General features: G+C 33.1%; 1 protein-coding gene across 1 annotated transcript; it reads left to right on the top strand.

The window, feature by feature from the left end:
* The first annotated feature begins 8,644 nt into the window (after window positions 1-8,644).
* Window positions 8,645-18,502, top strand: LOC135130800 (DNA ligase 1-like). Its single transcript, XM_064058222.1, has 4 exons — window positions 8,645-9,368; window positions 9,444-9,641; window positions 17,475-17,737; window positions 18,275-18,502. Exons 1-4 carry the CDS (start codon window positions 8,645-8,647, stop codon window positions 18,500-18,502), a joined length of 1,413 nt encoding a protein of 470 aa, XP_063914292.1.
* The last annotated feature ends 2,959 nt before the right edge of the window (window positions 18,503-21,461 follow it).

The following is a 21,461-nucleotide window of genomic DNA, read 5'->3' as shown; positions in this document are numbered from 1 at the left end:
CATTTGGATGAGCACTGACACCACAGAATAAACAGTTTTACATATCTAAAAGAAAAAAATTAATGGTCTTGTAAAAGTTCTGTGTATTACATACCATAAAGCCTAGGGTATAATTAATTGCAATATCTTCACTAAATTTAATCTTGAAAGGTACCATCTGATTTGAAAGCATTATTAAATATATCATTTTATTTTCCTTATTCCAGTTGTACCACTTCAAAGTACAAAGGTCACTAAAAACTTTAACTGACTAAAACAAAACAAATTTCGCACAATTAAAGTCGTAACGTACATACTTACTGAGTCTTCCAAATTTTGACCAAGCATAATGACACATATACCGGTTAATGTGCCGGTAATATAAATTGGTATTATTCTAGCGTACAAAATAAAAGTATGTTCCACCTTAAGTTGAAATAAAATAATACCAGTCAAAAAAATTATTTAGAAAATTGCAACTTACAGTCAGCATTAAAAATAGCATGCTTATGAAAAATAGTCCTCCAAACAACGAATGACTTACAATTATTGGCCAAATTGTTTTTATAACTTTATTTCCGTAACTAAAAATGTATAATTAGTGTTTTTACCTCAATAGAAAATAATCACTTACTCAGTCAATCGCGTCTGAGATAAAATCCCGAACTTAAGTATATCTTTAACGTGCTCTTGATGTTGCTCACAGTTACAATCCCGGGTTTCACACAAATCGTGAATTTTCTGAATATAGTTCACTCTCATTTCGATTTGGTACTTAACATGATATGCACCATATATAAATTGACAAAAATTTGCCAGCACGACATACGCACAGAAAGCAGCACTAATTGAAAAAATAAACGAGAGTGGAGTTTTCCAAGCCGGTAACGTATAATCTCTGATCAAATCGTATATGAAATACAAATCTTCGTCGTTTTCAGTGGGTACCAAAAAAACAAAACCACTCACAACTCCTAAAACTAATAGACCCATGACCACACAATTAATAATTTTTGCTTCCTTTTCCATTAATTTGAACATTTCGTGTTTCTTATCCTTGGGGACAAACATTTTAAACTCTCTTAACATTTTCAACCCATCTCTGGTTATAGATAAAACACCGCAGCAACTTACAGTGACCTAAAACGTTTTTCACCAAGTTACGTTTTTGCATTACACTATATGTTACATAAGCTTACAAACTGTAATACAAAGTATGTGGGGGAATACTGAATAAAATATTTCAAGTTAAAGTTTTGCAAAAATAAGTACGTTTGTGCTAATGTGATTAGCAAACTGACGTATACGGTTGCTACCATTAAAATCTTAATGAGAGTGATTTCGAATATGTCGTAACAGAAAAATCTGACCAATTTAAGATAATCGTCTGAAATTTTCACTCAACGTCGTTGTCATTTGGTTAAATCAGAACTTACTTTTCGGATAGTCGCTGATTTCCAAAAAATCGAAATTAGGGTTGTTTTTATCGGTTTTTGGCATGTCGAAAATTAATCAATATTTTTACGTTAAGTGATATATAGACATCCACTGCTACAGATTTCCCGGACTACAGTAAAGTAAATTACTACAAATATTCGTTTTGAATTAACCAGAAAGCCACGTCGTACGTAACATAATGTGGTGTAATTACTTAACTACAACTAATTATTACCGCACTGGAATATTAAATAATGTTAATTAATTTAACCACCACATGTACCTATTATTATCGTTAAATCTTATTTCTGAATTTTCTGAAATGCGTTAATATAAATGTTTTCTTTGTTTGGGTTGTTGTTATTTAAAATCGGCATGGATAAAACTGAACTCAGTAACGCAAATTTACACAGCGATTATGTACAAAATAATTCCGGCGCAACTTGACTATGAATTCTGTGGTGTTACGGACCCCCATTTTTACCTATAACCTTTATAATAATCAGACTATTATTGTTAAGTTATAATCTCTAAAGTTAATAAGTCGAGTTGACAAGTTTCCACTGTATTTAATGTTTGTGTTCAGTGACTGTATTGATATTTGACAGCTAGTAAGTCTTCGTAACTTATGTAACTGTTATCAGTAGGCTTCGGATTTTAGGTCGTTAACAAATGAATAAAAGGTGACAATTTTAGGTCCCAAAATTGACGAATTAGTTCATAAAAATCTTAGTTTAGGTTAAAAACCCGGAGGAAAAAATATTTGCTCAACGAAAAAGCATACATCAAAAATATATATTAAAAAAAAAACATTAAACAAAACATTAAAGAAACAAATATTTTGTGTAACAAACAAAAAAATGATTAAATAAATAAACGATCTATAGTTACGTCCACTAATTGTACAATTCAGCTCTGCAGGCCTTAAAGGCCCTGGGCTTTTTTAACAATAATTTTCCATTTATTCCTGTCGGCTGCTTTGGATCACCAATCTTCAATGCCTAAGTTTTGAAGATCTTTTCGAACATCGTCTATCCACTTCAGTTTTGGCCTTCCTCTCTTTTTCTTTCCTCCTTTTAGGCGGTCTAATACTTTCCCAATTGTCCTTTCCTCTGGTGCTCTTCCGACGTGGCCTAGCCATCTTAGTCTCTGTGCTCTGATTATCTTCGTGATTGTTGGTTCTCCGTATATTTCCTCGATCTCTCGGTTTGTTCTTCTTCTCCATTGGTCTAGTTCTTTTATACCTCCATATATCTTTCGTAGTATCTTGCGTTCCCATACTTCCAACTTGTGTTCATTTTCGTTCGTTAGCGTCCATGTTTCACTAGCGTACAGCACTGTAGGTCTTACTATTGTCTTATATACTTGTTTCTTTGTTCGTCGTGTTACATTCTTACTCCTCAGAAATCTGTTTAATCTTCCTACACTCTTGTTTACTTTCGCGATCCGTTCTTCTATCTCTTCGTTCATTTCGTTTTTGTTTGTAATTACTACTCCTAGATATTTGAACCTATTTATTTCTTCGAATTCGTATGTTGTTCCTTCTTCTGTAGTTACTTTCAGTGGTTTTGCTGGGGTTTGTTTTGTTTCCATCTTCATAAACTTGGTTTTCTCTTGGTTGATCGCTAAACCCATTCGTTTCGCTTCTCTGATTAGATTTTTTGTCATTTTCTTCATTTCTGCTTCTGTTCTCGTTATACATGTCACGTCATCTGCAAAGGCTATATTTTGGTGTATTTTTTCGTATATCGTGCTCGTTCTGTGGATGCCACTTCTCATTATTGCCTCGAGTACTAGATTGAACAGGGTAGTTGATATTGGATCTCCTTGCCGGAGTCCTGTTCTTACTTGGAATGGTTCTAACAACAGACCATTTATCCTGACTCTGTTTCTGGTGCTCTGCAGGGTCATCTTTGTCAGTTTTATTAGATTTCTTGGGAATCCCAGTTCTTGCATGGCTTCTAGCAGTTCTTTCCTGTTAACCGTGTCATAGGCTTTTTTAAAGTCTATGAACAGCAGATAAATATAAGTTGATTCCCTGTTCGTAATGTACTTCTTGTAGTTGCTTCAATATAAATATCTGGTCTACAGTAGATCTATTTTTCCTAAACCCTGCTTGATATTCTCCTACTATTTTTTCCATATGCTGCTTTAGTCTTCGGTTGATGCAAGTGGCCATTACCTTATACGTTACGTCTAGCAGCGCTATTCCGCGATAATTTTCGCATTTCGTAATATCTCCTTTTTTAAATATCGGGCAAAGTACTGCTTCACTCCATTGTTCTGGCATTTTTCCTTCCTTCCAAAATTCTAGCACTAGTCGATGTATCTCTGATGCTACTGCTTCTCCTCCGTACTTTAGCATCTCGCCCTTTATTCCGTTTCTACCAGGACTTTTGTTGTTTTTCGTCTGCCTTAGTGTTTCTCTAATCTCTCCTTCGTCAATTTCTATTATTTCGTCTGGGTCATCCGAGTCGTTCACTCTTTCGTTCGTATCTTGCTGTGTATCCTGTTCGTTTAGCAGCTCTTCAAAGTATTCTGCCCATCGTTTTATTCTTGCTTGTTCGTCTCCTATCAGGTTGCCGTCCTTGTCTTTACCATATATTGCTCGTGGTTGATAGCCTCTTTTCTCTTTTTTCACGTCCTGGTAGAAGTTCCTTATTTCATTCTTGTACTCTTTCTGCATATCTTCTTGTACTCTTTCCTTTTTTCTTGGTAATCTTTTTGGTTCTTCTCATTTTTTGACTTTAGATATTTCTGTCTGGCTGACCTCCCCGCTTCTATTGCTTTTCTACATTCCTCGTCAAACCATTCGTTTCTATTTTTGTTGTCTTTTTTGACGAACCCTAGCACTTCTTCCGAGGTCTTCCATATGTTCTCTTGTAGTTCTTCCCACTTCTCTTCTATAGGTATGTCTTGCTCTGTTGGTCTTATTCTCTCATTCATCTTTTGTTCGTATTCCTGTTGTACTTCAGCTTTCTTAAGTTTGTTTACATTTATATCACGTTGTGTCTTCTTTCCTTCTTTTTTCTTCGGTATTTCTTGTTTGAGGTCTGCTCTTACTAGAAAGTGGTCTGAATTCGCTTCTGCTCCCCTGTAGCTTCTTAATCTGGTTATTAGTTGGACATCTCTCCTTTCTACCAGTATGTGGTCTATTTGGTTGACCGTTTTTCCGTCAGGCGACATCCATGTGCCTTTGTAGATCTCTTTCTGAGCAAAGAAGGTGCTTTTGACTACCATTTTATTTTCTTCTGCAAACTCTATCAGTTTTTCTCCATTTTGATTCGCTTTTTGGTGTTTGCTTTCTTTCCCGATTGTTGGCCTGTAACAATTCTCTTTACCTATCATTGCGTTGGCGTCTCCTATAACCATTTTAATGTCATGTTTTGGTATTTTCACATATTCTCTTTCTAGTTCTTCGTAATATTCTGTTTTTACTTCTAGATCTTTCTCTTCAGTCGGTGCATGTATATTCAATAGGCTTATTTTCCTGTACTTACTTCTCAATCTTATATAGCTCATTCTTTCTGAGATTAATTTGAAGGTAATTACTGCTCCTTTCAGGCTCTTCTTCACCATGAATCCTGTTTCTAGTTCTCTGTTGTCAATTCCGCTATTAAATAATATGTAGTTATCTATTTCAGTGATGAATTTGCCTTTTTGTTTCGTCTCTTGTACTATAGCTGCTACATCTATATTATACCTTTGTAATTCTTGAACTATTTGTTTGAGTTTTCCTTCGCTATATGTTCCTCGAACATTCCATGTTCCTATTCTAATTTTCGGGTTTTTCTTTCTCTTCGTAATTCCTATCGGGTCATCCATGAGCTTTGCATACGTCGTCATTGTTTTCCGGTGTGTGGTTTCTTCCTCTGTTAGTTTTTTGGATTTTCTTTGGGCTGCGACGGTGCTTTCACTAATTTGTCTAATTTAGTGTCCCAATGCCAGACTTCTCCTGCCCATATCATCTTTTTGTACCCTACTTTTGCCTCGCCTCCTTTCCCTTTTTCTGCTGCTGCTATTCCTCTTATTTTCTTCTGTATCTCGCTCTCTTGTTTGGTGTAATCGTCTTCAATAAACGTTTTTGATCCTTTTAATTTGTTCTTCTGTTTCATGATTGCTCTTTTTGTGTCCCAGTTCTCTATCTTTGCTACTACTATGTCGTATTTTTCGCTGACTAATCTTGCGTCTTGTATCTTAGTTTGGATTCCTACCTTATTTTTTAGGAGTTCTTCAACCTCTGCTGTTATTTCGCTTCCTTGTAGTTTCCCTCCTTTGATTACGATGTTATTTCTTCTTTCTGCTTTTTCCAGTTTTTCTAAGTGTTGCTCCACTCTTTCTAATCTTTCGGTCAGTCTTTGGTTTTCTTCTCTTAGTGTTGTTACTTCTGTTTGGTATGCTCTTTGGTCTCTTTTCATTTCTGCGATTTCCTCCATTAACGTTTTGAACATATTCTTTACTTCGTCCATGTCTCCTGCTTGTACCCTCTTCTGCTTCCTCTGTACTTTTTGACCTTCCGGTGATGGTGAAAAGGAGGTTTCTCTTTTTCGTTTCTGGTTGTCTTGTTCTTCTATTGCTAGTTTGTGTCCTTTTGTTGATTACCGAGTTAAAAAATCGCAAGTATTCAGTATGATGGAACTCAAAGACAAGTAGCTTCAAGGATTGCCAGAACTTTCAAATCCATTTCCATAAATAATTTTGTTGTAACTATAACGTTTTATATCCAGCTGTCTAACGTATTATGATTTTTAGTACAATTATGATGTACTTAATGTTCAATAAAGTTTTCAATTAAATGACTATAATTTGCAATGATACGATAATAGTATATTATTAATATCAATAGTACAGACTTTTCCTTGTATGTACCTAAATTGTACAACATCCATAACTATCACAAGTTAGGTTTAGCTAGCAAAAGTTTACAAGAACTCTCCAGTGTAATTGATCAAGCTGAAAGAAATGCAAATTATGTTAACTCCTTTTCTCATTACTCATTTTTATTCTATGTATTAAGACCCACCACTGACCCGGAAATGACCGGCATTCAGGCAAGACTTCTATCATTACGGGTACTAAGACCAAGTAATGATATGCATTGATTAGATTAACAGAACAACTTTCGAGATTCTAGAATTACAGCATACAAATTAGTCTGCTATTATTCTCTAATCTCACCCCATCCCCAAAAGTCCAGCGTAACTACCGACCATTTATCCGCGCATCACATGAAAAGTGACCTACACTACTCTGACCTACTGGTGCTAATCTAATCTGACTGACATGATCAGACTGTTCAAGAAACTTACGAACAATATGACATGTTCCTAACAAAACAGCTTTTTGAATTTTGACAATTATTGAATCATTCAAATGCAAAGACTTTAAATTCTCAACTAAGCTATTTGGAACTACACCTACATTAGAGATAACTAGGGGTAGAATTGAAATTTTTTTAAGATTCAACATGGATTTCATTTCTATCGATAATTGTAGATATTTTGAAATCTTGGTGTCGTATGTTTGAATAATGTTGTTTGTGTTAGGAATAGCAATGTCAATAAGAATGGCTTCGTTCGTGTGTTTTTTGATAAGTATGATGTCTGGTCTGTTAGCTGTAATGTTTAAGTCTGTAAGTATTGTGCGATCCCAGTATAATTTGTATTTGTTATTTTCAAGGAATGGAGACGGAATGTAAGTGTAATAGGGTGTCGTATCTTCGATTAAGTTCATAAGTGTTGCTAATTCTTTGTGAATGATTTTGGCTGCGTTGTCATGTCTAGCTTTGTAATCAGTTTGTGCTAGGATGCTGCAAGAAGAGATTATGTGCTGGATCGTTTCAGGTTTTGCTTTGCATAGGCGACAGCAGTCGTTTTTTATGTTCGGATCTTTGATGATGTATTTTCTATAATTCTTGGTATTGATTACTTGGTCTTGAATAGCAAACACAAATCCTTCTGTTTCGGCATACAAACTTGATTTTTTTAACCAAATCAATGACATCTTCTTATTGACATGATTTTCTTCTAAGTCTTTGTAGAATTTTCCATGTAGTTGTTTTTGTTTTAGCCCACTTATTATTTTATCTATTGTGTGGGGGGGTGTGGATTTCTTCGGTGTTCGACAGATTTAAGGGTGTGTGGTTCAAATCTGCTCTTGTGATGGTGTGAAACATTTCATTTCTTTCCGCTCGTTTCAAGAAATACTTCTTCAAATCTGAAATTTGTCTCTGATATAAGTTTTCTAAGTTCTGGAAACCCCTTCCTCCATTCTGTCTTGGTAATGAGAATCTTTCAATCGACGATTTTGGGTGATGCCTTCTATACTGTGTGAAGATTTTCCTTGTTGCGATGTTTAAATTTTCAAGATCAGTTTTGGACCATTTAATGACTATGTATTTATTATTATAATAATGGTGTATGTAATCTATAAAATCACTTATTGCTATTATAGGATCACTAATCTAAGTTTCATTATTAATAATATTATATCAAACTGTTTTAGGAAAATGAGGCAAAATAACAATCCAACCCGGTTCCAGATGACAGGGTTGACGCACCATCAGTCTAATGATTTAACGACTAATGATGATAATGATGACAGCTGGCGTACTTATAAGCAGCCATCCTCAACTCCTACTGGACATGGTGGACGAAAACAACAAGAATTCACCCCAAGAATTTGTAGATCTACAAATACCCAACCAAACAAGCAATAGCCTAATTATAGTTAGCATTCCTCACGCGGATGAGAACTGAAACAACAGAATAAGCAGTTTTACATATCTGAAAGAAAAATTTTAGTCCGACTGGTAAAAGTTACGTATGTTAAATACCATAAATGATGCTCTAAATGCGAACGGTGCGGTGCGGTCGTGTGGTAGTAGTGCTATCTGTGATTTAGTAATTTTCACTAAGATATTATTAACAATTTAATTTTATTTGGAGCCAGTGTGGGGTGTAGTGGTGTGGACCATCGGGAGAGCGTTGTGATATCGGGGGTGACCCCTGTTTGGGGTGGTATATGGTTAATTTTTGGATTTCTGGTGATTCCGAGTGAACGTTATCTTATCAGCTTTCCTTTTTGTCTAATAGTTCTTATTACTGTGCGCTCGCGACCTTGCCCTATCGAGGGGACAGCGTGAGCGCAGTGCTGTTAACTTGGTGCGGTGTTCATTAATAATACTCTAAAACACGAAACTCTCATTTTTTTTTTTTTTTTAATAAGTATGGCTCTTAAATGTGCAAAATGTAATCGGACAGTCAATACACGTACTGAGAACCATGTTACTTGTCATAGGGACTGTAAGGGTAGTTTTCATTTAGTATGTGCTGGTATCTCTGAAGAGACTTACGACGGCTTAGTTGAGTCGGGAAATGTTGAATCATGGACGTGTACCGCCTGTTCTTCAAAATTTTTGGAGGCTAAAGCAGCTGTTAATAAAAACCCCTCTGTTTCTTCGCTGAATACCTATATTTCGACTGATCAGTTAAAAAATATGATGAATAATATAGTAAAGGAACATGTAGATAACATTTCGCAGCTATTTATCGAGCATATTGGTGCTTTAACTCTTAGAGTTACTGAACTTGAGTCAAAAATTAGCGATTTAACCAGTGAAAACATTATTCTTAAGTCAGAATTTGAGAAACTTAATTTAACGTTGAAGAGCGGTAAAAATTCTGATATACAAATATCTAAGGGGGTAAATAAGGATGAATTAAATGCCAAATTATCGTATGCCGAGTCCTTGGTAAAAAAGTCTCAGAAAACTGTAATTGTGCAGCCTAAAGATAAAACTCAGTCGGTTTCAAAGACTAAATCAGATGTATTAAACGCGATAGATCCTCTTAATTCTTCTTTAGATATTATTGGGAGAGTAAAACCACTCAAGGATGGGGGACTGCTGCTTGGGTGTGAAAATACTAAATCGTTCAAACAAATTGCTAAAGGTAAGTTTGCTGATGACTATGAAATTCGTGAAGTTAAAAGTATAAGACCAACAATTAGAATAACTGGTTTTTCAGATGATATTGATGAGGAGAACTTCTTGTTATACCTTAAAAAACAAAATGAGTCTATTTTTGATGTTAATTCGAGTGTTAGTTTGTTAAAACTGAGCTGTACAAAAAGAAATAATACTGTATATCAAGCCTTAATTGAAGTCGATTTGTACACATATAAAAGAGCATTGGGCGTGGGTCACTGTCTTATTGGTCTCGATGGTTGTTCCATCTATGATGCTGTCGAAGTAACTAGGTGTTACAATTGCAACAACTACGGTCATGTATCGAAAAATTGTAAAAATAAAACTAGCTGCCCAAAATGTGCCGGAGAGCATAAACTTGTTGATTGTCGGTCTGATAGTTTTAAATGTTGCAACTGCTATAAATATTTAGAAAGTTTAGCGACAGATGAATTTGAAGTTTCTGATGTTACGTATGATCATGCGGCTTGGGACTATAAACAATGTACGTTATTTAGAAAAACCATGGATAAAATCAAGTGCGACATTTTCGGCTCCGCCATATAGCAATCATTGGAGGATCCCACTTTATTAGGTACCGTTTCAACTAATAATAATTCTACTGCTTCGATCACTTTACTATCTTCGTTATCAATCTATTACCAAAATGCCCGAGGTATAAACTCAAAACTAGTCGAACTTTTCAATTCTTTACTAACTTGTAATTTTGAGCTCATAATTCTCACTGAAACGTGGCTTACTGATTCTGTGGCTAATTCAGAATTTTGTCCTGACAATTTTGAGATATACAGATCTGATCGTAAATTTAATAAAACTACTCTTACCAGAGGTGGTGGGGTTCTGATAGCAATGCGCAAATATTTCTCTGTTTTGCAGATTGATCTGTCCCCGCATGGTTTTGATGAGTTGCATTTAATTGACATTGTGGGGGTAAAACTTACATATAGATATGTCTCTTTCTACATTTTGGTAATTTATGTTCCACCCAAGTCATCTGTTGATGATTATATCTCATTATTTAATTTGCTCGGTAATCTTGCTGATTTATGGAATGATCGTGTGGTTATCATAGGTGACTTTAACATTGCTGAATATCATATTGGTTTAGAGAACAATATTGTTGGTAATAACAAGTTGTCTGCCCTAAGCACTTTTTTAAATCTTAATAACTATTGTCAGTTTAATACTATTATGAACACTAATGGCAGACTTTTAGATTTGATTCTTTCTAACTAAGTATGAGTGCTCTGTTAATGGTTGTCATGATTATCTTTTGCCAGAAGACAGTCATCATCCTTCTCTGGTAATTACCATAGATACTCATCAAGGAAAAAGTAAGATTTTAGGTAATTCTGAAATATTAGTTAAACGGTGGAACTTTCGGAAAGCTGATTATCCCAACCTTTATCACCATCTTGGGCAAATTAATTGGTCGTTTTTAAATGGAGTTAATGATCCGAATACTGCATGTACTTTATTCTACAATAAACTTATTAACATCCTTGATATTTATGTGCCCAAGACTCGTAACATTCGTCATAGCCCCTTCCCGCCTTGGTTCACATTTGACATTATTAATAAAATCAAATTTAAATGGAAACTTTGGTCTAGGTATAAACGAAGTAAAAGTTTAGAGGATCTTTTGAATTTCAAATCTGTACGTTCCGAAATAAAACGTGATGTCAAAATTGCCTATCGTGATTACATCTGCGATTTGGAAAATAACATAAAAGCCAATCCTAATAAATTCTGGACACATATAAGCAGACTTAAAAAACAAGGGGGTATACCGTCCCAAATGAGTTATAATAACAAGGTACTCTGTAATCCTGCAGATATAGTAAATGCATTTGCAACCCATTTTAGTTCAGGTTACACTGACTGTAAAGCCACAAATTTGAATGAATTCGTATGTGACTCTTACAATGATCTTATACAATTCAACACGATAAGTGAAGCAGATGTGTTTAAAGCGCTAAAAAAAATTAAGTGTAACTTAACGAGTGGTCACGATAATATTCCGGGTTTTTTATTATCTGATTGTGCTTCGGTGCTTTCTCATCCCTTATCAGTCATCTTTAATTTAATAATAAATTCTGCCATCTTTCCCGATATCTGGAAACATTCTATTATTTCTCCAATTTTTAAGAAAGGGAGTAGAAATACAATTGAGAATTACAGGCCCATTTCGCTAATTTGTAACTTTGCCAAAGTTTTTGAATTTGTTTTACATAAATTTTTGTTATTTAATGTTCGTAGTAAAATATCTGATTGTCAACATGGATTTGTAAGTAACCGTTCCACCATATCTAACATCTGTGTATTCACACAGTTTGTTTCAGAAAGCTTTGATGCTATGCTTCAGGTTGACGTGGCCTATACTGATTTTTCCAAGGCCTTCGACAAACTTAATCATGATATTTTGCTGGTTAAATTAAGTAATTTTGGGTTTTCTGCTTCATTACTTTCATTGTTTAAATCGTATTTATCCAATAGGACTCAGTGCGTTAAATATAATGGTCATGTGTCAGATAGTATTTCTGTCTTGTCTGGAGTGCCTCAGGGTTCGGTTCTTGGACCTCTTTTGTTCGTGATTTACATAAATGACATCGCAAAGAGTATTAGTTCAAACATTCTTATGTATGCGGATGATTTAAAAATTTTTAGAACTGTTTCGAGTATTAATGACTGCCGGATGTTACAAGATGATCTGCAGAAATTTCTATGTTGGAGCAATTGTAACTTTCTCCCGGTAAATTTTGACAAATGCTTTATTATGTCATTTACTAACAAAAATATCCAAACCTTGTATCCCTATGATCTCAATAACACCATTTTGACTAGAGTTGATTCTTTCTGTGATTTGGGAGTCACTTTTGATTCCAAACTCTCTTTTGTAAATCACATAAATAATATATGTGCCAATGCTCTCAAATCACTCGGTTTTATACTAAGATGTGGCAGTAGTTTTAGTGACTTTGATTGTTTGAAAATTTTATATTTTGCTTATGTGCGATCCAAGCTTGAATATGCAAGTGTTGTTTGGTCTCCATTTTCTCGGATTCATATAGACACATTGGAGAAGATTCAACGACGTTTTTTGAAGTACTTAGCTTTTAGGGCGGATGGTGTTTATCCACCAAGGGGTTCGTCCCATATTACTCTTTTAAATAAATTTGGGTTTAGAGATTTACATTGCAGACGGACTATTGCATCGTTGAATTTTTTAAAAAAGTTGGTTCATTTTCATATTGATTGTCCGGATCTTTTGAGTCGATTATATTTGCTTGTCCCCAGATTGTCATCTCGTTCTCATGATTGCTTCTATTTGCCTACTCCTCGCTTAAACGTTGTAAAACACTCACCTATATACGAGATGTGTACTTTATACAATTCGGAACAGAATGCATTTGATATATTTAAATAAATAGGTTTTTTCTTTGTATATGTAGCTACATTCAGTCTGTTTAACTTTGCCTTCGTGGGTTCAGCTGTTGGTCATATATTTTGCTAAGGTGGTCAGTAATTGGGCTATTGCCTGTTGACCATCACTGACATAATAATAATAATAATAATAATAATAATAATAAATCCTAGGCTATAATTAACTGCTACATTTTCAGTTAATTTGATCTTGAAAGGCACCATCTGATTTGATAGCATTATTAAGTATATTTTTTTGTTTTCTTTATTCCAGTTGTACCAATTTAAAGTGCAGAGTTCGTCAAAACATTCAACTATCTAAAACAAAACAACCACAGCAAAACTTAGTGCCTTAATCTTCAAGTACATTCTTACTGAGTCTTGCAAATGTTGTCCAAGAATAATGACAGATATACCGGTTAATGTGCTAGTAACAATAATCGGTACCATCCTTGCGTACAACATAAAATTATGCTCAACCTGAAGTTGAATTTAAAAAAAATCTAATTATTGTGTAGGACATTGAAACTTACAGTCAACATTAAAAATAGCATACTTATCAAAAATAGTCCTCCAAACAGTGAATGACTTAAAATTATTGGCCAAATTCGCTTTATAACGTAAGATCCATAACTAAAAATGTATAATTGGTGTCTTCCTCTCGATATAAAATATTTACCTACGCAATGACATCATTGTGATATAAAATCACAAACTTAAGTGTCTCTTTAATTTCCTCTTGATGTTGCTCACAGTTACAACCACGGCTTTCACACAAAGCATGAATTTTCCGAACGCAGTTCACTGTTAATTCTCTTTGGTACTTAATGTGATATGAACAATATATAAATTGACAAAAGTTTGCTACTGTGACGTATGTAAAAAAAGCACAACCGACACAACACAGTAGTGATACTTGAGTTTTCCAAGAGGGTAACACAAAATCTTTGATCAATTCGTAAATGAAATATATATCTTCGTCCTGTTCACTGGGCAACAAAATAACGAAACCACTAATGCTTCCCAAAACTAAGAGAGCTATTATCCCAAAGTTAACAAACCTTGCTTCCCTTTCCATTTTTTTGAAAATTTCGTCTTTTTTATCCTTGGGTACAAACATTCTAAGCTCTTTGAGCTTTTTTAGACATTTTGGACTTTTGAATAAAACCCCACAACAACTTGCAATTACCTAGAACGTTCTTAATCATATAATATGTCTGGGTTGCGCTAAAAGTTATTTACAAATTGTAGAATGAAATATGTGGGGGCATACTGAATAAAATACCGTAAGTCAAAATTTTGAATAAATAAGTATGTTTGTGCTAACGTGCTTAGCGAAGTAACGTACATAGTTCCTAGCACTAAAATCTTAATTAGAGTGATTTCAAATATCTCGAAACAGAAAAATCTGGTTAATTTGAGAAAATCATCTGAAATTTTCAGTTAAAGTTACTGCCATTTGGTTAAATCAGAACTTACTTTTCGGATAGTCACTAATTTCAAGATCGATGTTAATGTTGTTTTGATCGGTTTCAGCCATTTCGTAAATTAATCAATATTTTTAGTTAACATCCACTCGTGCAGATTGCCCAAACTAGAATAGTAAAGGCAAATTACAAATACAACAAATATCCGTTCCAAATTAACTAAAAAGACACGTAGGTAATACCTATGTGATGTAATTTCTGGTACTTAACAATATATAACTAATTATGGCCGCACGGAATGGTAATAATGGAGCTAAACGGTGTATAAATTTGGGACTGGAATCGACAAGGGTTTTATCGTTATTTATTTAATTTAACTTTTACATGATTGTACCTATTATGAATAAAGTACGTTCCTTCTCGATTTTGCTGAAATGTATTGCTATAAATAAATAGCAAAAGATGTTAAAATATATGTGTCCAAACGTCTTATTTTAACTCCCCAGTTGTAACCTACACGGTTCATTTGACGAATGGCTAAATTTGGGCTTGTTGGACGTTTCAGAGTTTTGCCGATGTAATATGACTCATCTTTGTCCCCATTATTAATAGATTTACTACATATTACAAGAGCAGTTATGTTAAAAAAGTTTTTGGTGAAATTTGTCACCACCTCATCACGTATTTTTGAAAATCAATACCTCAACTATTTTTGGAAATTTTGAAAACATTGATGATGATGCCTACAATCAGCTTCGAATTTAAAGGAAATTAACACCTGGTCGTGCGCTTTTTGTTCACATTCTTCCTCTGCCTCTGCCTGTGCTGCTTCCCATACTCAATCCATTCCTTTAGCTTCTGAACTTAATTTGTCTCTTCAATCATTGGAAACCACTTGAAACCCTCACACTATTTCGATGTTAGCGATAAAGAGGATAAAGAGGATAAAAAGGATAAAAATGATAAAAATGACAAAAAGGATAAAAAGGACAAAAAGGAAAAGAGGATAAAGAGGATAATAATAATAATAATAACCTTTATTGCCCTACAGTTCCTAGAACCTCTTACAGAGCAGTATTAATAATTATAAATAAACAAAAAATAAGATCGAACCGACGATTTAAATATTAATTAACACAAAAAAAAACATAAATCAAATCCTAAGTAAGTAAACAATAATGTAACAAAAAATAAACTAAACTAGTGTCATTAATTTAACATGTTCCTCGCTAATTTCCTAAAATTTATTTCATTAAGATAAAAGACATCCAAATCCTTAAACTTATTATTATATAACATACAGATTAAATAAATTGAGGATCTCAGTAATATATTTGTGTGAGCTGCAGGAAAGTATAAAAACAATGCTCCTCTACAACATAGCCGTGGAACATGAAATAAAATCTTTGCTAGTAACTCAGCACAATCAATTTTAAACTGAACGATTTTATGAAAGAACGTTGTAATGGCGATTTGTCTTCTACTATCCAAAGATAGCATTTCAAATTCTGCTGACAAAATGGAATTATCAATTCCACGCTGCGGATAGATACCATGTTTTTTGGACCAACAAAATTTGACAAATCTTCTCTGAACTGCTTCAATAGCACTTAAATGAATGAAATAAATTGGATGCCAAATAATACATCCATATTGTAAACATGCAACAACATAAGAATTAAACAAAACCTTAATTGTTGAAATATTATTAAACGACTTACCTTGTCTTATTATAAAGCCTAATAATGAAAATGCTTTCGCTATTATATGATTAATATGATACACAAACGTTAACTTACAATCAAAAAAGATACCTAAATCTTTGATGACGCTTTCTCTAATTAGTGGGTCATTACCAAACTTATAATCATAAATTGTAGGAGAGGTCTTACGTGTAAACGATACTACTTTATATTTATTCACGTTCAAATATAGTTTATTGGAAGAACACCACAAATTAAGTCGGTTTAAATCATCTTGCAGTAATTGTTTTAAATCATCAGCATACAGTAGAAGGGGACATTTTGATATAGTTGGCAAATCATTGATAAACATTATGAGCAATAACGGCCCCAGATTGGCTCCTTGCGGCACACCAGAATGTATTTGATATGTAAAAGAAGAGAAAGCATTGTAGAAGACATACTGAGACCTATGAGAAATATATGATTTTAAAAGATGTAAAACCAAACCTGTAATACCAAATGCTTCAATCTTAGGTGTTAAAATTTTGTGATCAATGCGGTCAAAAGCTTTTGAAAAATCTGTATATACTACATCCACTTGTGATTGGTTATCAATGTCTTCAGCAATAAATCGAGATATACATGCCAGGTTTGTGACAGTTGAGCGTTTATCAATGAAACCATGTTGTTGCGGTGAAATAAAGTTTCTCACATGAGGATATATGTAAGAGTATACATAATTTCAAGAACTTTGGAGAAATTACATAAGATACAGATCGGACGATATTTTGAAACATCAGCTTTGTCTCCAGATTTAAAAACAGGTATAACTTTAGACAACTTCCATTTCGATAGAAAGACACCATTCTTGAGGGCGGTACTAAATATTGCTAATAAAGGCTGAATAAATACATATTTGCAGTCACGTACGAAGAAACTAGGTAATTCATCTGGACCGGCTGTATATGAATTATTGAGATAATTTACGGCAGTAAGTATATCATGCTCAGTAATTTCTTTAATATAGAACGTTGGTGTGGTTAAATTGTAAGTATCATCTAGATTGGAGTTATTGTCAGAAGATTAGTATAGAGAGAGAGTATAAGTAAATCATTATGAGAAGGTGTTCTTAGAAAATAGACAACAAATATATAGAATGGTAGTCTGTTTAGATAGCATTTATACCCTACAATCTCAACATTGATCAATTCATTAAGTAGATTAGTTAAATCAATATTTTCTACAGTGATAGAGCATTTCAATGCCAAAAGAACACCCCCACCTCTTGAAGTATTTAATTGATTATAATTACGATCACACCTATACACATTATATAAGTGAGGGGATATTATTTCTGAATTAGAGATAGAATCATTTAGCCATGTTTCAGAAATACAAATGATGTCAAAGCCCATGTCACTAGTGCCATTAAAAATCATTTACTTTATACCGAATACTGCGCACATTTTGATAATATATTGAGACAATTGGAACGTATGGAGACATTAGTTTAAATTATTGACCTTTGTGATGAAGAGGACAAAGAGAACAAAGAGGACAAAGAGGACAAAAAGAACAAAAAAGATAAAAAGGATAAAAAGGATAAGGAGGGTAAAGAGGATAAAAAGGATAAAGAGAATAAAAAGGATAAAGAGGATAAAGAGGATAAAGGGGATAAAGAGGATAAAGAGGATAAAGAGGATAAAAAAGATAAAAAGGATAAAAAGGACAAAAAGAACAAAAAGAACAAAAAGGACAAAAAGAACAAAAAGGATAAAAAGGATAAAATGGATAAAGAGGCTAAAGAGGATAAAGAGAATAAAAAGGATGAAAAGGACAAAAAGGACAAAAAGGACAAAAAGGACAAAAAGGACAAAAAGGACAAAAAGGACAAAGAAGACAAAAAGGACAAAAAGAACAAAAAAGGACAAAAAGGATAAAAAGAATAAAACGGATAAAAAGGATAAACACGATAAAAAGGATAAAGAGGATAAAAAGGGAAAGAGGAAAAAAAGGATAAAGAGGATAAAAAGGACCAAAAGGACAAAAAGGACAAAAAGGACAAAAAGGACAAAGAGGACAAAGAGGACAAAAAGGACAAAAAGGACAAAAGGATAAAACGGATAAAAAAGATAAAAAGGATAAAAAGGACAAAAAGAACAAAAAGAACAAAAAGAACAAAAAGAACAAAAAGAACAAAAAGAACAAAAAGGACAAAAAGGATAAAAAGGATAAAAAGGATAAAGAGGCTAAAGGGAAAAAAAAGGAAAAGAGAATAAAAACAATAAAGACGATAAAGAGGCTAAAGAGGATAAAAAGGAAAAGAGGATAAAAAGGATAAAGAGGATAAAGAGGATAAAGAGAATAAAAAGGATAAAAAGGATAAAAAGGACAAAAAGGACAAAAAGGACAAAAAGGACAAAAAGAACAAAAAGGACAAAAAGGACAAAAAGGATAAAAAGGATAAAATGGATAAAGAGGCTAAAGGGGAAAAAAAGGAAAGGAGAATAAAAACAATAAAGACGATAAAGAGGATAAAGAGGATAAAAAGGGAAAGAGGATAAAAAGGATAAAGAGGATAAAAAGGATAAAGAGAATAAAAAGGATAAAAAGGATAAAAAGGACAAAAAGGATAAAGAGGACAAAAAGGACAAAAAGGACAAAAAGGACAAAAAGAACAAAAAGGACAAAAAGGGCAAAAAGGATAAAAAGAATAAAACGGATAAAAAGGATAAAAAGGATAAAGAGAATAAAAAGGATAAAGAGGATAAAGGGGATAAAGAGGATGAAGAAGATAAAGAGAATAAAGAGGATAAAAAAGATAAAAAGGATAAAAAGGACAAAAAGAATAAAAACAATAAAGACGATAAAGAGGATAAAGAGGATAAAAAGGGAAAGAGGATAAAAAGGATAAAGAGGATAAAGAGGATAAAGAGAATAAAAAGGATAAAAAGGATAAAAAGGACAAAAAGGACAAAAAGGACAAAAAGGATAAAAAGAATAAAACGGATAAAAAGGATAAAAAGGATAAAGAGGATAAAAAGGGAAAGAGGATAAAAAGGATAAAGAGGATAAAAAGGACAAAAAGGACAAAAAGGACAAAAAGGACAAAAAGGACAAAAAGGACAAAAAGGACAAAAAGGACAAAGAGGACAAAAAAGACAAAGAGGACAAAAAGGACAAAAGGATAAAACGGATAAAACGGATAAAAAAGATAAAAAGGATAAAAAGGACAAAAAGAACAAAAAGAACAAAAAGGACAAAAAGAACAAAAAGGACAAAAAGGACAAAAAGGATAGAAAGAATAAAAAGGATAAAGAGGCTAAAGGGGAAAAAAAGGAAAAGAGAATAAAAACAATAAAGACGATAAAGAGGCTAAAGAGGATAAAAAGGGAAAGAGGATAAAAAGGATAAAGAGGATAAAGAGAATAAAAAGGATAAAAAGGATAAAAAGGACAAAAAGGACAAAAAGGACAAAAAGGACAAAAAGGACAAAGAGGACAAAAAGGACAAAAAGAACAAAAAGGACAAAAAGGACAAAAAGGATAAAAAGAATAAAACGGATAAAAAGGATAAAAAGGATAAAAAGGATAAAGAGGATAAAAAGGGAAAGAGGATAAAAAGGATAAAGAGGATAAAATGGACAAACAGGACAAAAAGGACAAAGAGGACAAAAAGGACAAAAAGGACAAAAAGGACAAAAAGGACAAAAAGGACAAAAAGGACAAAAAGGACAAAAAGGATAAAAAGGATAAAACGGATAAAACAGATAAAAAGGATAAAAAGGATAAAAAGGCCAAAAAGGACAAAAAGGACAAAAAGGATAAAAAGGATAAAAAGGATAAAAAGGATAAAAGGGATAAAAGGGATAAAAAGGACAAAAAGGACAAAAAGGACAAAAAGGACAAAAAGAACAAAAAGGACAAAAAGGACAAAAAGGATAAAAAGGATAAAATGGATAAAGAGGCTAAAGGGGAAAAAAAGGAAAGGAGAATAAAAACAATAAAGACGATAAAGAGGATAAAGAGGATAAAAAGGGAAAGAGGATAAAAAGGATAAAGAGGATAAAAAGGATAAAGAGAATAAAAAGGATAAAAAGGATAAAAAGGACAAAAAGGATAAAGAGGACAAAAAGGACAAAAAGGACAAAAAGGACAAAAAGAACAAAAAGGACAAAAAGGGCAAAAAGGATAAAAAGAATAAAACGGATAAAAAGGATAAAAAGGATAAAGAGAATAAAAAGGATAAAGAGGATAAAGGGGATAAAGAGGATGAAGAAGATAAAGAGAATAAAGAGGATAAAAAAGATAAAAAGGATAAAAAGGACAAAAAGAATAAAAACAATAAAGACGATAAAGAGGATAAAGAGGATAAAAAGGGAAAGAGGATAAAAAGGATAAAGAGGATAAAGAGGATAAAGAGAATAAAAAGGATAAAAAGGATAAAAAGGACAAAAAGGACAAAAAGGACAAAAAGGATAAAAAGAATAAAACGGATAAAAAGGATAAAAAGGATAAAGAGGATAAAAAGGGAAAGAGGATAAAAAGGATAAAGAGGATAAAAAGGACAAAAAGGACAAAAAGGACAAAAAGGACAAAAAGGACAAAAAGGACAAAAAGGACAAAAAGGACAAAGAGGACAAAAAAGACAAAGAGGACAAAAAGGACAAAAGGATAAAACGGATAAAACGGATAAAAAAGATAAAAAGGATAAAAAGGACAAAAAGAACAAAAAGAACAAAAAGGACAAAAAGAACAAAAAGGACAAAAAGGACAAAAAGGATAGAAAGAATAAAAAGGATAAAGAGGCTAAAGGGGAAAAAAAGGAAAAGAGAATAAAAACAATAAAGACGATAAAGAGGCTAAAGAGGATAAAAAGGGAAAGAGGATAAAAAGGATAAAGAGGATAAAGAGAATAAAAAGGATAAAAAGGATAAAAAGGACAAAAAGGACAAAAAGGACAAAAAGGACAAAAAGGACAAAGAGGACAAAAAGGACAAAAAGAACAAAAAGGACAAAAAGGACAAAAAGGATAAAAAGAATAAAACGGATAAAAAGGATAAAAAGGATAAAAAGGATAAAGAGGATAAAAAGGGAAAGAGGATAAAAAGGATAAAGAGGATAAAATGGACAAACAGGACAAAAAGGACAAAGAGGACAAAAAGGACAAAAAGGACAAAAAGGACAAAAAGGACAAAAAGGACAAAAAGGACAAAAAGGATAAAAAGGATAAAACGGATAAAACAGATAAAAAGGATAAAAAGGATAAAAAGGCCAAAAAGGACAAAAAGGACAAAAAGGATAAAAAGGATAAAAAGGATAAAAAGGATAAAAGGGATAAAAGGGATAAAAAGGATAAAAAGGATAAAAAGGATAAAAAGGTTAAAAAGGATATAAAAGATTAAAAGGACGAAAGGGACGAAGAGGGCAAAAAGGACGAAGAGGACGAAAAGGACGAAAAGTACGGGAAAGACGAAAAAGACGAAAAGGAAACTATAAAAAGGATAATGGATAAAAAGATTAG

Source organism: Zophobas morio, unplaced genomic scaffold (assembly GCF_036711695.1).
Source record: "Zophobas morio isolate AGI-343-1 ecotype UQ-CSIRO unplaced genomic scaffold, CSIRO_AGI_Zmor_V1 ptg000018l, whole genome shotgun sequence".
NCBI classification, from domain to species: Eukaryota; Metazoa; Arthropoda; class Insecta; order Coleoptera; family Tenebrionidae; genus Zophobas; species Zophobas morio.
This window is presented reverse-complemented; position numbering and strand designations above follow the sequence as displayed.